The sequence below is a fragment of the Dermacentor albipictus genome, unplaced genomic scaffold, assembly GCF_038994185.2.
Source record: "Dermacentor albipictus isolate Rhodes 1998 colony unplaced genomic scaffold, USDA_Dalb.pri_finalv2 scaffold_30, whole genome shotgun sequence".
NCBI classification, from domain to species: domain Eukaryota; kingdom Metazoa; phylum Arthropoda; class Arachnida; order Ixodida; family Ixodidae; genus Dermacentor; species Dermacentor albipictus.
Genome location: NW_027225584.1, coordinates 1,715,774 through 1,731,926, shown reverse-complemented (window position 1 = coordinate 1,731,926; position 16,153 = coordinate 1,715,774). Strand labels below are relative to the sequence as shown.

At 45.7% G+C, this 16,153-nt stretch overlaps 1 protein-coding gene across 6 annotated transcripts in view; it reads right to left on the bottom strand.

The window, feature by feature from the left end:
- LOC139052726 (solute carrier family 53 member 1) overlaps positions 1-16,153 on the bottom strand; it is a 376,292-nt gene that overhangs the window by 263,355 nt on the left and 96,784 nt on the right. For all 6 annotated transcript variants that reach the window (XR_011510032.1, XM_070529770.1, XM_070529769.1 and 3 more), the window contains exon 5: positions 2,697-2,798. Coding sequence is in view for 5 of the 6 variants with exons in the window: in XM_070529770.1 (XP_070385871.1) it covers positions 2,697-2,798 (102 nt within the window). In the remaining variant the exon portion in view is untranslated. The remainder of the gene's footprint in view (positions 1-2,696; positions 2,799-16,153) is intronic.

The window sequence follows — 16,153 nt, the reverse complement described above, 5'->3', positions numbered from 1 at the left end:
TTTCCCTCTTACCGCTAACTCATTTATCAGCTTCTTATGTACCAGTTTCTTCCGTTCCCTCCTCAAGTCTAGGCTAATTCAAGTTCTTACCATCCTATGATCACTGCAGCGCACCTTGCCGAGCACGTCCACATCTTGTATGATGCCAGGGTTAGCGCAGAGTATAATGTCTTTCATTTCTAGTCTCGCCATTCGGGCTCCTCCACGTTCACTTTCGGCTATACCGCTTGCGGAAGAAGGTATTGATTATCCGCATATTATTCTGTTCTGCAAACTCCTCTAATAACTCTCCCCTGCTATTCCTAGAGCCTATGCCATATTCCTCCACTGACTTGTCTCCAGCCTGCTTCTTGCCCACCCTGGCATTGAAGTTGCCCATCAGTATAGTGTATTTTGTTTTGACTTTACCCATCGTCGATTCCATGTCTTCATAGAAGCTTTCGACTTCCTGGTCATCATGACTGGATGTAGGAGCGTAGACCTGTACGACCTTCAATTTGTACCTCTTATTAAGTTTCACAACAAGATCTGCCACCCTCTCGTTAATGCTATAGAATTCCTGTAAGTTACCAGGTATTTCCTTATTAATCAGGAATCCGACTCCTAGTTCTCGTCTCTCCGCTAAGCCCCGGTAGCACAGGACGTGCCCGCTTTTTAGCACTGTATATGCTTCTTTCGTCCTCCTAACCCCACTGAGTCCTATTATATCCCATTTACTACCCTCTAATTCCTCCAATAACACTGCTAGACTCACCTCACTAGATAGCGTTCTAACGTTAAACGTTGCCAGGTTCAGATTGCCATGGCAGCCTATATATATATATATATATATATATATATATATATATATATATATATATATATATATATATATATATATGTATGTATATATATATATATATATATATATATATAATTTACCCAAGACTGGACATATTACACAAGGTTAACCCTTGCCACCTAGAAAGTCAGAAGTAAAAGGAAGTGAGCAGAACAAATGAAACATTGAAAGTGAGAGAAAAAGAGGAAGATTGAAGATGAGGACTGGAAACGGGAAATCCCAATTTCCGCCAGTCTGGAGGCGCCGCCTGTGTGAAGGAAAGGTCAAAGAGACGTGTTGCCTCTGCCAAGGGACTTTAAAAAGGTCTGAACACCTGGCATCAGCTCAACCCCCAGGAACACCCTGTACGCAGACACAGTTAAGCCATGCATGGCTACTCGCAGGAGCGTCCAACCTTGATGTGCTCGGGTATGTGGTGTGGCAGTGTGCATCTCCTTTTCTACTTCAGCTGCAGTGGCTGAACGCAGCTGTACGTGCCCTATCTTGGAGGTAATCTGCGATGGCTCCGTAAGATAGGTGACCCAAGTTAGTTGATGGCTGTGTGTGTGCTGTGTTCTCGCGCGCCTAGTTCACGTTTCGTTTAAGTTAGAGGCAGCACGAAGGGGAATTCGCTCGCCGCTTCTGCAGCTCTTCATTACACCTGCGTTCTGACAGCGAGTGTCCGTGGTCATCAAGTGAGACACGTTTGTTTCCCTGAGCGTGCATGACAATGTGCTTGTTAATTTAGTTAGTAAGCAAATGTTTACAGCAGTTTATGCAGCGGATAAATCTACCAACCTTATTTCGTATAGATGTCAAGTAATTTGCTATAACAATCAATGCTTCGCCTTTTGGCCAAAACTGAGACTTCCTTTCAGCTGAGAGTACTTTCATTAGAAAATGGTTTTCTCACACATGCACAAAATATTTTTGTAAATGGTCCATTGACTTACGTGAACATTCGGAAGGCTCAAAGGAACAATTCTTGCTGCTTGAGCGCCCACCTTAGCGCAGGCCAGGAGGTGGCGTCAGGAGACAAAACGCGTTCATATTTCTCAGAGTTGCTAGCCTTTATGCCTCTACGAATTATGGAGGCGAGCATGAAGACGACGTCAGATGCCATAATTTTGACAAGATTTTCTTCAAGTAGCCCTGCTTGGGTTTGCTGGCATCATTAATTCTCGAGTGTGGTCATCTAACGATAGGTGCCACATGACGAGGACAACAGAGTACTGACCAACCACAAAGCCATAACTGAGTTCCATTCAAACATTCCTTAAGAAAAGAAGGATGCCAAGTCAATCAGAGGCTCACTGTAAGCGAACGAAATCTGCATTACATTATACTACCAAAGTTCTGGTGTAAAGCTTCAACACAGCATTTTAGACTGAAAAGCAACATAGCATGTGGACAATGCAGGAAGCAATATTGAGTCATTATTTAAGGACTACAAACGAACCGAGCCACAATAGTTTGTTCACTACGGGTTCGTAAATGCTGCTGCTTATTTGAATATGCCAAGTTTTCTTGTTCAAGCTTTCTTGTTTTGTCAAAGTAAGAATGTTTGCTACTTCTTTCTCTCATGGCCATGGCAGTAGATGCAGAACATCCTTTGAAGTGCAGGTGTTAGGTATATGACACTCTTTATTATCATACTCCACTTTTAAATTCGCACTGTACTCTTTAATTTGGATTTCATGTATGTGAATTCCAAATTAAGAAGCTTTCTGTCTGCAAAAAGTAAGATCTTTTGGCAAGCTTGCCATTGAGAGAATGCCTTGCCTGATCTCGCCCCTCAAGAGTGCAGCAAGCGAGTCCCATGCACGTTTAAGCTCAGACTTTAGAAAAACGTGGAACAAAACAAGCAGCCACACACCTCTGTCTCCTGAATGAGCCGGTCGATGTCTTTGTTGGTGTAAAACGGTGCTGCCTCCACGTTGCTCTGACGCCATTGCGCACCTAGGTTCGTCCCCAAGAGCTGCAGTAACACAAGGGGAGCATTGAAACAGCACTTAAGCGCAATGCTGCAAGACTGCTCATAGATAGAACTACCTCAAAGCAGCAACAGAGACTACTAGGTTATACACTGTTGATGATGTGTGCGTAGCCCCAACACTGTTTACGTGCACGCATTGCGTGCATCATCAAACTGTCCCTCGGCGTGTTTTACGTTTCAAAACAGCCCACCAAAATGTCAGCAATCTTAGATACGTTACTTGCAGTTGTTTACAAACAAGGAATGCAGCAGAAAATGGTTTACGTGTGTGTATCCCGTGTGTCAATACGGCATGGGCTAATGTAGAGTCGCTGATTAGCCAAATCCACCTAATACGTGAAGATGCCAATGACACTTTGTGCTTTGTATACGGCACACATGATCGTGTGTCTGCATGATCGTGTGGAATTGAAAGTGGATGAAAAAACAACTTGCCACACTTTCAATTCCATTAATTTATAATTTCTTTATTTCAATTAGTCAGTACAAGTAATTTCCCCTCTGCTGTCCTTGGTGTCTTTGTTTGTTGGCTTCTCATATGATTAATAAAAATCGGGCCCCACGGTTAACCCCCTTTCTTCTCGTTTATTACATAACGAGGGTCTCGAATCCAGCAACATTGATGCCTTCAGGTAGCATGTGTGGGTTTATTGACCAGTTGCCTTCACCCAAAAAGATCCCGTTCTCGTGACGCCTGCGGCAGAAAGGATGTTCTACAACCACCACCAAGGTCTGCGAGTGGTGGCGCTGGCTAACAGTCCTAGGACTCTACTAGGAAACATAAAAGCCCAAGAAAGTGGATGGGGAAATGGCAATTTGGAAATGGAAATTTGTAGAGCATCCCCCGTGAAATGCAAAGGTTGTGGGATCGTTCCCCACCTGCGGCAAGTTGTTTTTTCATCTTTCATTTTGCATTAACTTGTTTTCTTTATTTCATTTATTAAGCACAAGTAATTTCCCCTATGTTGTCCTCGGTGTCAGTGTTCATTGGCTTCTTATGATATGACTAATAAGAAGATTGGGCCCCTCAGTTAACCCCCTTTCTTCTTGTTTACTGCCTGAAAGAGTATTTCAGTAGAAGGTGCTGGTCTTCGCTTGCATGCTTGGGCGCGATATTTCTAAGGCAAGCCCTGGCTACCTGAGCAGTTTCAAAACTCATCACAACATAGTGGCCCAAGTCAGTTCGGGTGACGCAGCAGCCATCAACCCAACGGTAATGCTGTCATGGCTGCTGACCAACAAAGAAGTACTGGACCAGTACAAGCCCTCCGACATCTACAATGCCGACAAGATGGGTTTATTCTATCAGATGCTTCCATCGAGGACCCGAATTTAGAAGGCTAGAAATGCCACGTGAGAGAACACAGCAAGCAGCAGGTGACCATTTTGTTGTGTGCTAACATGGGCGGCACATGGGAACGGCCACAGCTTATCATTGGCAGAAGAAAGAAGCCCCACTTCTTCGAGGGCAATCATAGGCTGTCCATTCGCACTAAATTTAAGTCATGAATGACCCGGGCCAAGTTTGGCAGCTGGCTCGAGGCCTTCAATGCCGAAGGCAGGTAGGTCAGTGTGCAATTTACAGTGGAGCTGTTTACCTGACGGGCCTGTATGAATGAGCTGTATGCGTGGTCTCATAGTGGGGTTACCTGGACTGGCCAACGTCTGTAAGGTAAACAAAGAAAGCTAACGAAGAGTATGGCGTAGAAGAAGGACACATTATTTCACTGCACGCCACCGCACCTGCGGAGTGGGGGAGTGAACATGCGCTGGCCGCCATTGCTGCTGACTGCGTCTGCTGTCATCTGCACTCAATACAATGGCGCAGCAGTTGTGGCGGGAAAACATGCGGATGTGTGCTGCAGTAGCCGCCAAGGGTAAGAACCGGATTGTGCATTGCAGAGGTAGATCCCTGGAACAGTTGCAACTCCAACAAAAATGGGGAATGTGGGAAGACCACACATTGTGCGCATGGCCGAAGAACAAGCCAAGCACAAGGAGAGGTATCGGCAGCGGAGACGTGACTACATGTATAACAAACGACGTGTCCGTGAGAATGCAGCCAGTGACTTTGCCTCCGAAAAACGTCAGCAAGAGAGCAGATGCGAGAGTCTAATTGTCAGTGTTGAGCGCAAGCTACCGATTAAGATCGCGCACTGGAGGCCGCTCGTAAGCGTCAAGCTAGGTCGTTCACATCTTTGTCCAAGCGGCAGAAGCGCGGGTTACCACCTTCTCTGTATTTCACCGGGGCGAATTCGAAATTCAAGACAATGTTTATGGATGCGGAATTTGGCCATAGTTGCTTGGTCTGCGATCGAAAGCTTCGCTGGCTAATCCACCACTGCATGAATCGTTCGGTTCAAAATTTTTTTAAATGCGTCAGCATTCTAAGGTTGCTTCACACACTTTCCGGGGGCCAAGTATCTATGTTTGTATTTAACCGTTTTTGCACCTACCTGAGTCACTGGGTAGTTCATGGTCGAATGGGTAGCACATTGGGCTGCTGTGCTGAGGGAACAGGGTTCGAAACAAACTGTCAGAACAACTTGGGTCACTGAGTTTGTGGGAATGTGTATACAGTAAAACCTCATTAATACATAGTTGGTGGAAAACGTGGATCAGGTGCACACTAAGCAATGTACGAATTGACCGACAATGGCAGATGAGTGGCTATAACTTACTGGCAAAAGAAAAACATGTTCATTCTCACTCAAACATACACGCAGACATGACTTATATTTGTAAGCAAAAGGAAAAAAATCTGCAATTCTCACTTGCCGCCATGGCGGCCTTGTAGTATCCTCAAACTCGGCAAGGCCACGAACAGTTTCTTCATAGGACCCACTTCTCTGCAAATGCCCTCATGACAATCAATGCACTAGCTGCGTTGGATAAGAAATGGCCATCATCCATGTCGTCATCCATGACAACAACGTGTAAGCACTAGAAGCTATGGGAGCAGGAAACGCATCATGGCTGCCATGGCGTTATTATTCGTGGTGACTGCCGACTGGGGAAGGTGTGTGCGCTGCACTTTTGCTATCTGTCTGCTCATACAACATTTAGCCAACTTGGGTTACTGGGTATGTCCGAGCAGGTGTGTGCCGCTCTTCAGTGAATGCCTTTGATGCAAACTTGAGTATCTAGGTATGTGTCACTGGGAATGTGCGGCTCTACAATGGTGAAAAAGATACTTTAAATTTCTCCCATGCTGAGCAGAATCGAACCCACATCACAAGGGTTCTTCCAGAACAGTAACCCGATGCTTTAGCAGGCTGTGCCACAAATGCATCGAGTATGTGCCGCTTTTCAATGAACGTCTTTCATGCGAATACTTTACCGAGCTGTGCCATTAATGCGCTGGGTATGTGCCGCTCTTCCAAGAAACCTCTTACCAACTAGGCTCACTGAGTATGTGCCAAAGCATGTGCACAAGTGAGGGAACAGTTCTCAGCGCTCACAGGCACCAGCATGCCATGTGTCTCGTCTCGGAGGCCACGAAGATTTCACAGCAGCACCACTACATGGCGCAGTGTGTCCAGTAAGAAGTGCAAATGAAGAGCCCGGTTGGCGCACAATTCATTTTAAAGCATTTGTATGCACTGGTGCACAATGCATTTCACAGGCCATGTGCAGACTTTGCAGTGGCGGTGCTAGATGGTGCCGAATGTTCTTAGGGAAGCGCGAAAGAGGTGTTCCACTGAAGTACAGGCCTCATACATAACTTGTTTCAATGGTGGCAATACATTGTGTCACTATATTGATTCAATGCTAAGAACACTACCATTGACAGTGACCGTGCGAAGGGTTCTGCCTACCTTTTTTTGGATAATTGCAGCATGTTGATGAGGTGGAGCTCAGAAATGTGTGCTTTTTGTTCATTTTTTGTTTGTTTGTTTTGTTTTTTCATCAAACTACACTTCCATGCTGCAGCTGCCAGACCAATGCGCCATTCATAATGTCAAGTGCACTTACAGAGGCTGATTCAGTGTCTGCTGCTAAACCTCCAACTCAAGCGTCCCACCAATGAGGACTTGTTCCTGGCACTTGAAACGGTGGCTGCCACATGGGTTGTAACATGTCTGACTGCAACTGCAAATTGACTTAAGCAAGCCAGCTTCATTGCCCCTCGGCAGACCTCATGCGTTGATCCAGCTGCACCAGAGGAAGGATTGTCTGAAGGTGCACTTGATAACAGTGCTGCCAGCACAGTGCCGCCATAGCTGACCAACGCATGGAGGTGCATTTTATGCTGTAGAAAACGATGTTCCAGAAGGCCTTAACGTCGATGAGACCATACACGCAGATGAAGACGCTGTTGCACACAAGATGACCGACGAGGTCATCATCTGTAGGTTTTGCGAAGCTGACAACACCAAGGAACACCAAGGACCAAAACAAGAAGATAAGAAGACGAACCTGCAGGATATGTTAGACGAAGGGGTGTGCGAATATTCGAAATTTCGAATACAAATATTTTTCTTATTCGAAGCGTATTCAATTCGAAAAAAACATATTCGGAAGTTCATGAATATTCAAGCAAGTAACTAGCTGAACTTCAACATCATACTGAGACAGGATATAAAATAATACATATAATGAAGAAAAAGTAGTTCCTTGTGAAATTCTCACAGAGATTCATGTATTTAAAGCTTCGTTTTAACGAAGCAAAATTGTTCTGCCAATAGATACAACAAGCTAAATTCATCTCCGAAACCAAAAGTACTCATGCTGCGCATTGAGCATATCCCTTTCAGCTGGGTTCCACACTCGTTCAGTGCAGCGGTTAAAAATTCCAGCTTCGAATACACTGTCAAGCAACACTGGTCTTTCTCGCAGCCACACGTAGCGATGTGCACAGTGGCTGCACATAAGCACCACTTTTCTTATTTCACCTCTCTCTTGCTGCAGCATGTAGATGGCAGAGCTAGGCCGCTAGTGGCACCTTAACTCCAAGATCGCAAAAGTTACGTGTAGCTGTGTCGCACTACATATCCATGAATGATGATGCTTCTGCGTGGCATGCAAAAAAAAAAAAAAAAACAGTGCTTCCACTTCCCTTTCTCTCACTGCGCCGGCCTGCGCTGGCTGACGCCGTTAAGAGTGACTTCCGAGATAGCATGAAACCAGCATGAGCCAGCCATGCCAAGTCGGCGTGCTCATTCAGCAGACAGTTTGACAGAGGAGCTGCAGGGCCACGAGCATAGAGTTTCCTACAAAAATTACTAGAGGGAACTCTGGCGCTGCAGTCATTGTCCTACCGCGGATATGATGGGAAGTACATAGATTTGTTTGATCTTCGTGCTTGTGGATTCAGACGTTCTTGTGGCTTTGTATATTACGCTATATAAATCTTATTGTCGTATATTTCAGTGCAATCTATATTCTTCTAAGTGCAGAAGACGCCGGGAACGCGTACAATTGCTATTAATTGCAACGATTGAGCTTGTCCAGGTGGCCAAATCGAAACGCGCCAAGTGTCTCAAGGCACTGGCATGCCCGCAATAAATTCATAAGGGCGTTTCATTTGCTTGTCGATACATGTGTTCGTGGCTTAATGGTTTCAACATCAGGCTTCTGTGCTAGAGTCCCTGTGTTCGAATCCTGCCGTCGGGCAATTTTGGTGATGTTTATTTAATTATTTATTATGTAATACACTGTTGAAAATGACGAGTTTACAAAGTCACAAAGCCGTTTGAAGCCAAAAAGAAGAAGTTTAGGCAAATCCATAATTCTCATTCTGGGACAACCGCACCCATTGTAGCTCCCGCCGACAGTAGCGCCACAGTTCTCTCTAGTAATTTTTGTAGGAAACTATGGCCACGAGAGAGCGGCTGATCAGTTAGTTTCGCTTTCAGGGGCCTAACACATTCGCACATAAGGCCGACAGTATTTCTGGCGCTGTGCAAGCTGTATCGGCTATAAACTTTGATGGCTTCACGACATCACGCGAAAGTGAAACTATATCCAAAAGTCATGGAGGTCACCCTAGAATACCGCCCCAGCTGTGCAGTTGGTACACCATGTTGTGTGTCATGTGCTAGCTGTTCCCGTTGACCGTGTCGCTGTTTTGCCGGTTTCACAAGAATATGAGTGAGTCAAGTGGAAAGCAGAAGTGTAAGACCATTACAGTGGAACACAAGGACACTATCGTAAGGGCTGTTATGTCAGCTACTAAAGAGTTGTGTGCTGCACACACCAGGAAGTGTTTGCTGTTGTTTTACAGTAAAACCTTGTTAATACATCATTGGCGGGGACTTGGGAAAAATAAGTAGTAACCGGTTAGATGCCTTAATTGAAATCTACAAACTAGCCACGACTTACCTTTCAAACGTCAAGAAAAAGTCATGAGTAGTAACATTCACTGTGCACAGCTTGCTTTATTCCAAAGCAATGGACTGAAGGTCAGTCAGTTTCAGTTGATGCCGCGGAGGCCTTGCAGTGACAACAGCATCCTCAAATTCGAAGAGACTTGAGCCAACTTCAACATGAGGCCTTTCTTATTGGTAAATGCCCTCATCACAGCCATGGCTTCAGCAACTTCCATCGGATCTGGATTGGCCACTTCAATTTCATCACTGCCATCATTCTCGTTCTCGACATTTTCAACTTCACAATGTGCAACAGTAGCAACAATTTCGCTGTCTGATAAGTCAGGAGGTGTCGCCACATCACTGTTTATATCTCGGAACCATTCTAAATGTAGATCCTCAGCCATACCTTGTCATTTCTATACCTCTGCAAGCACACTGTCACAGTCATTGCCACTCTCTCTCTCTCTCTTCATTTTTGGCATTGCTCACGTGCATAATGAACTTCGATCCAGCAAAGCAGTCCTCGACTGTAACGGAATCAAGCTGCTGCCATTAATAGGCTAGGAAGTGTATTGCTCCTAGCATGTGAATGCAGTACTGCGTGTTGCAGTGCACTGCTAGCAGCCCTTTGCACAGCAAGTTCTTCCTGTATTGATACTTGATTGAGTGAATAATGCCCTGGTCGAGGGGTTCTGCAAGCTCTGTGGTGTTCACTGGAAAGAAGAGTTCAATTGTGCTCTATTTATCCAGTGCAACGGTACTCGGCGTCAACGTAAACTGCAGAACAAACAAGCCCACCGAAGGATGAAAAAAGAGAGCGAAAGCAAGGGTGAAAGACTGCCACAGTGAAGAGAGCATGAGGAGAAAAGTGGAGAAGGATAGCATGGCCAAAAGGGTGAGGTGGAAAGCAGAGTGCCATACGAGACATGGTGGCAAGCCGCTTGGAGATAGCACCGTAGTACTGTGCGTCATCATCCGGTCGACAATGTCATTACTAAGGGTTGCGGCGAGCACTTCCACCAATACCACCATGATTAGCCTGTTCAGGGTGTCTACCAAGTTGACATTTCCAATTTCCACAAGTTTTCCAGGTTTTCCCTGGGTGGCTTCGTAATATTCCTTGAGTAACAGAGAACTTTGTTTTATTTCAAGACAGGCTGACACTATATCACCCGATGCTGTCACTCTTTTCTCTAGTAAGTATCTCAAAAACAAAGAAAAACTACTTAATCCAGTTTTAATAGTAAGGGGTAGTGTAAAGAAAAGAGAAGGGAAGGGTAAGTGAAATGCACAGCAAATGAAATACTTTTGAAAAAAAAAGGTAAGATCCATTGCGAATCAACTTGAACATTCTAAAATACGAATAAAAAGAATGTGCATCTAGAAGCAAATATTTTCAGTATGAGCTATTTCTATCAGTTGATAGCAAACTCATTCGTATGAGGCCAAAACTTTCTCACAAGTAATATTCTCCCTCGCAACAGCTTTTAAGTAAGCCTCAACTGTTCTCACATACTCTCAGCCAGCGCACAATGCCTCACTGTTGCGTTTCACTGCTTTAAAGAGTTTATTTTGTTTGCACGAGGGGCACCTGCACCTCGGCATGAGCCAACACTTTACCTTTGTGTGTAGGCTCAAGCTCCTTCAAAGTAGTGGCATGCTTATTTTCCCGTTCATTCCTCAATGCGTAGGTCCTTTCTGTTCTCGTCTTCCTTCTGCCATGCGTTTGCCCCACAGACCATTTGAAGCATCCTCTTGGTCAGTTGTACAGTCAACGTCCGATTTCTCGGACTCCCTAGGGGCCGCGAAAACGTCCAAAAAAATAGGGCAGTTCGAAAAAATTAATGCATGTATTTTACTGCCCTTAAAGGAACCCTCACCAGGCCCCATAACAAATCTTGGTCATACGCTGGAAGTTGTTACGTGTCCTCTAAGGAGCATTCTGCCGGAAAAAAAAAAAAAATCACGTCGGCTCATTAATAGCCGATATAGAAATATTTCAGTGCCGTGAACCCATGAATTCAGCAGGCGGGCTCCACTGCCAAGCAAGACACTCTTTCCACTCGCCCCGTCTAGCCTTTGCAAGCGAAATTCCTTCCCTGCATTCTCCCACACCGGACCTCGAGGATCGCGTGACATATAAGACATGGGTCCCCACCTTCATTGTTTTTCTCGTTGCTTCGTTTTCCTTTTTTTGGTGATGCAGTACACTTGCGCTGACTGTGTCGCGCGCGAACTGTTGTGATTGTCTCGTTTCACACAGCGCACGATTTCGCACCCTGTGTACGAGGACAGCTGACTAGCTTTGTAAGTCAGTGCTACACGAATACTGAAGCAGACACAAGCGGATCACAGAGCATGATCCTGCGCTTTTGGTGTCTGCGCGGTTGATTGCACGACGTAGGAACAAGCAGATATAACGGAAATGCGTCTCTCTTGCTGTGGTGCGAAGTAAAACAAAAACATGCAGACATTCGGTGTGTGTTTTATTCTTTCTCCGAGCTTTAATTCGTCTGTTCAAGCAACTTATTACACAAATAACAGATGTTGCGTTGAATAATTCTTGAAGTCACGTGTCACCACGAGCGATGTCACAGTGCAAATATGTGTACGTAGGCACACTAGCATGTGTACTGTGGTATATGAAATAGGGCGGTGTTTTGTCTGCACAGAAAAACAATGGGAGAACTGCAAAGGCTTCTGCGATGACACCACCAGCAGGCGCTGCGATCGACCAGCGTGCCGAGCACGCGAAATTTAAACGCGTTGTGCAAAACTTTCTGCATTTATAAACTAAAACACTCTCTAAACACAACAAAAATTCTTATAATTTGAAACAAATAAACAATACAAACTATTAAGATACATCAATAACGGCGTCTATGCTTGAACGTTTCCAACCACAGATAATGCAGTGTTCCTGATCGGCTGCTCAGCCAATGGCTCAGCGTTTTGGTTGCAGAAGGCAAACACTCGTCTGCTCGTTCCGTTCGGTAAGCACGCATATGTTTTTAGTATTTCAAAAGACAAGAGGATGAAAAGCTTGGAAAGAGCCCCTGCAGGTCAGTTGCACGGGATTCCTTTCATTTTGTATCAGCCAGAAAGCGGTTGCCAGGTTACACTGAAGAAGAAAAAATACCGCTCTGCGACGAATGCAGCCGCTAACGTTTACATATTTCGCTACGTAAAAGGGCGCCGAAGAGCAAGAATACAGCCCAGAGTTGTTGTGATCATTATGCAGGAACCTCAATGCAAGCACGCATGCACACGCACACAAAGCACATTTGCAAACCCAGCGCTTGCCGTGCACATAAACGATGTACGAACGAGGCAGGAAAAACCACAGCAAACAATTGGTGAGCTCCAAATATACATGCATGACTTCCGCGACAACAATAACTGCCATTCCCAGAGGCCCTGTGTTGCACTGTTATTTTTTCTCTTGCCAGCAATGATTCCAGGCTGCAGTGACAGATGGCACTGCAGTAGACCGGCATGCTCCAGGACTACTGGCCGTCATCGCAAAAAGAGGCACGTTTTCGCTGCCGGACGACACACTACCCTATTTCACTACACTATACATGTACGTCATCCTCCGGCTTGGAGCGCAGAGGCCGGGAGGAGAAGGGAAAACGGTGTTCGGTTTGAAATGTCAGGTCTTTCCGCGGTGCGTAGCGATGTAATACTTTGCAAACAGGACTGTTATCACACAATGTATGCTCTGCGCTTGTCAGCTCAAAATGGCCTGATCTGGTGAGGGGCCTTTTTGGACTCAAATTGCCACAGGCACATCCAAAAAAGCTCTGAATGCCTGCCAGTATACTTATTAAGCATATTGGTGCTCGTACTGTGACAGGAGATGGCGGGTGCACGCATGTATAATTAAGGAATACATACTGTGTCCCGTGACAAGTGCCCCTTTCCACACTTGTTATGCTTCACCGGGTAGCACTTTTGTACTAAGGCGAAGCTGACTTTCGGGAACCGGCATTATGCAACGCGTCGTGTTTTACGTGCTTCGATTACAATTACGAGGATGACAAAGGTGGAGGCGATGACATTGCTGACAGCGGCGAATTGTTTTACTGAAAAACACGACGTCGAACAGCAAGAAGCTTGGTAGCGAACGTCGAAGAAGCTAGGCCTAGCGTTGTCGTGGGGGTGGCTACTGCTGCTAACGGATCTGCGTGCAAGAGCTTGGTTAATTGCGTGCGAGACCGTGGCTTTGATTAATGCGATTTCGGACCTGCAATCACAAAAAGTCCGGAAAATCGGACGGCGAAGGGTTCTTGTGTCAGGAATTTCAGATGTTCTTATACACCGACTCTATGGGATAGGTGATGGTGCCGCGAAGCTGTCCGAATTATCCGGCGTCCAAAAAGCCGGTCGTTGACTGTACGCTGGCAACTCCTCCAGCCGACGACACGGCATCAAAGTAGATTCTTTACGATTCCTCTCTGTTCTCGAGCCAGCAATACCGCGACTTTCGTTCTCTTTTAAAAAAAATTGCACCCAATTTTCCCTGATACAAGCCCAGTTTCCCTGAGTTTTCCCTGAGTATTTCCAGACTATCCAACGCTCCCTGAGAATTCCCGGTTTTCCCGGTTGTTAGAAAACTTGACTATTTTATGTCCACTACAGGACGAAGGCCTCACCCTGCAATCTCCAATTACCCAAGTCTTGCACTAACTGATTCCAACTTAAATGGCCCCTCACCAGGTCTGGTCATTTTGAGCTGACAAGCGCAGAGCATACAATGCGCGATAACGATTGTGCCTGCAAAGTATTACATCACTACACGCCGTGGAAAGATCTGAAATTTCAACCCAAACGCCGTTTTCCCTTCTCCTCGTGGCCCCCACAATCCGCAGCCGGCGGATGACGTACACCAGGCCACAAAATCTTACGGACTACGGGATCGCAGAAAACGCTCAATTCCCAAGCAGTCTGTAGAAGTAGCCAGTAGAACTGTATCGACAATGTTGTTAGCATATTCTAGTCGACGCCAGAAATGCAAATACCAGGCTGGGTTGTGAAGTTGCTGAGATATTCAGCTTTTTTCTCAAATTTCATGGTCCGTAATATTTTGTGGCTGGGTGGCCAGGCCCATCTGGAAGATTAGCAAGATGGAGCCTCCGATTAAAAGAGTATGACATTAGGGTGGTATACAGATCTGGAAGAAAGCACACCGATGCCGACTGCTTGTCACGCGCACCAGTAGAAGCAGTACTAATAGAGGAGGACGACTTTCTGCACCTAGGCATTGTCAAAACAACTGAAATCGCGTAACATCAACGTGCCGAAAAAAGAATTACTACCACTTATTAAACACCTCGAAGGATTCAACATCCAAGTACCTCATCTTTTTTCCAGAGGCCTCTTATCATTCGGCCTCAGAGGAAATGTTCCATACAAAGGAAACTTCAAGCCAAACCGCGAAGTTTTTTGCTTGTAGTGCCTACAACTATGCGCCAAGAAATTTTAAATGCATGTCATGATGAACCCACATCAGGACATTTGGGCGCGAGTCGAACATATGCCAGAATTAGTTTGAATTATTATTGGCTCAAATTGTTAGCTTCAGTGCAACATTATATGAAGACTTGCCACGAAAGTAGAAGGCGAAAATCGCTGTTTGTGGAACCAGCAGGCCTTCTACAGCTTATAGATCCACCGAAAGCACCATTTCAACAAGTTGGAATGGACCTTCTTGGACCGGTCCCTACATCTTCACTTGGGAAAAAGTGGATCGTGGTGGCTACAGATTACTTAACCAGATACGCTGAAACAGACTCCCTGCACCAAGGAACAGCAGTTGAAGTTGCAAAGTTCTTCATAAATAACATAGCCCTCCGGCATAGCGCTCCAACCGTCATTACTGACCGCGGAACAGCCTTGACAGCGCAGCTTATATAGTGCTTGATAAGTATGCCTCATACTGACCACAGCAAAACTACCACCTACCATCCTCAAAGCAATGTTCTAACTGAATGCCTGAATCGAACACTCGCAGACATGATCTCTATGTATGTCAATGTTGAGCATAAGATGTGGGATGAAATTTTACCCTACGTCACCTTTGCCAATAACACAGCCATACAAGAGACAACCAGTCACACCATTCCAGCTTGTATACAGCCGTGCAGCTACCACAACACTGGATGCTACGCTACAGATAGACGACGATTATTACCCTCCGGATTTAGACGAGTTCCAACAAAGAGCCGAGGAAGCCCGCCAGTTGGCAAGATACTGAATATGTCGCCAACAATGCATAGATGCAAGGCACTACAACCAGCGACATCACAAAACACAAGATAAACTGGGTGACAAAGTGTGGATATGGACCCCAGTACGATGTCGTGGGCTGTTCGAAAAACTTCTTTGTCAATATTTTGGTCCCTATGAAGTAGCTCACTGACTTAGTGACCTTACGTATGAAGGCAAGTCTGCTGGACACGAGCGTTCAATGCAACGCAACCCTACGGAGTGTGTACATGTGCGCATGAAACCTTATTATGAGTGATAAATAGAAGCACCCAGCAAGGCATCCGTGATGCAAATTATCTCATCTGCAACATGTACACTGTACATTTTCTTGCGCATTGGGAGGGGGGATAGTGCCACATAGCCTGCATTCAAGTACCACACAGATCGCTTTGGACATTGCAAGCTTTGTTGCAATGCTTCCAGCTGCAACAAAGCCAAACACCACCAGCATTCATCAAGACACGCGGAGTGCGCCTGCCTGCCAGCTTGCGTGCACACGAGCTTCCACCGAGGAGCTGCCCCACCAAAGAAAAACGACCGCGTGTGGTTTCACCAAGAGAGGCCCCAAGCGGCGTTCGAGGACAGTGGCTCACGGCAGAGGACATTTTTGGTCAGCCTTAGCTGCGCAGGCGATAGAGTGATCTTTAGCTCTGAGCACAAGTTAGCTTCTTAATAAATAGTTTTTTTATAAAACTGTGTTGACTAAAGTCGCTACAATATGATGGTGTGCCTACATACACGTGTTTGCGCTGT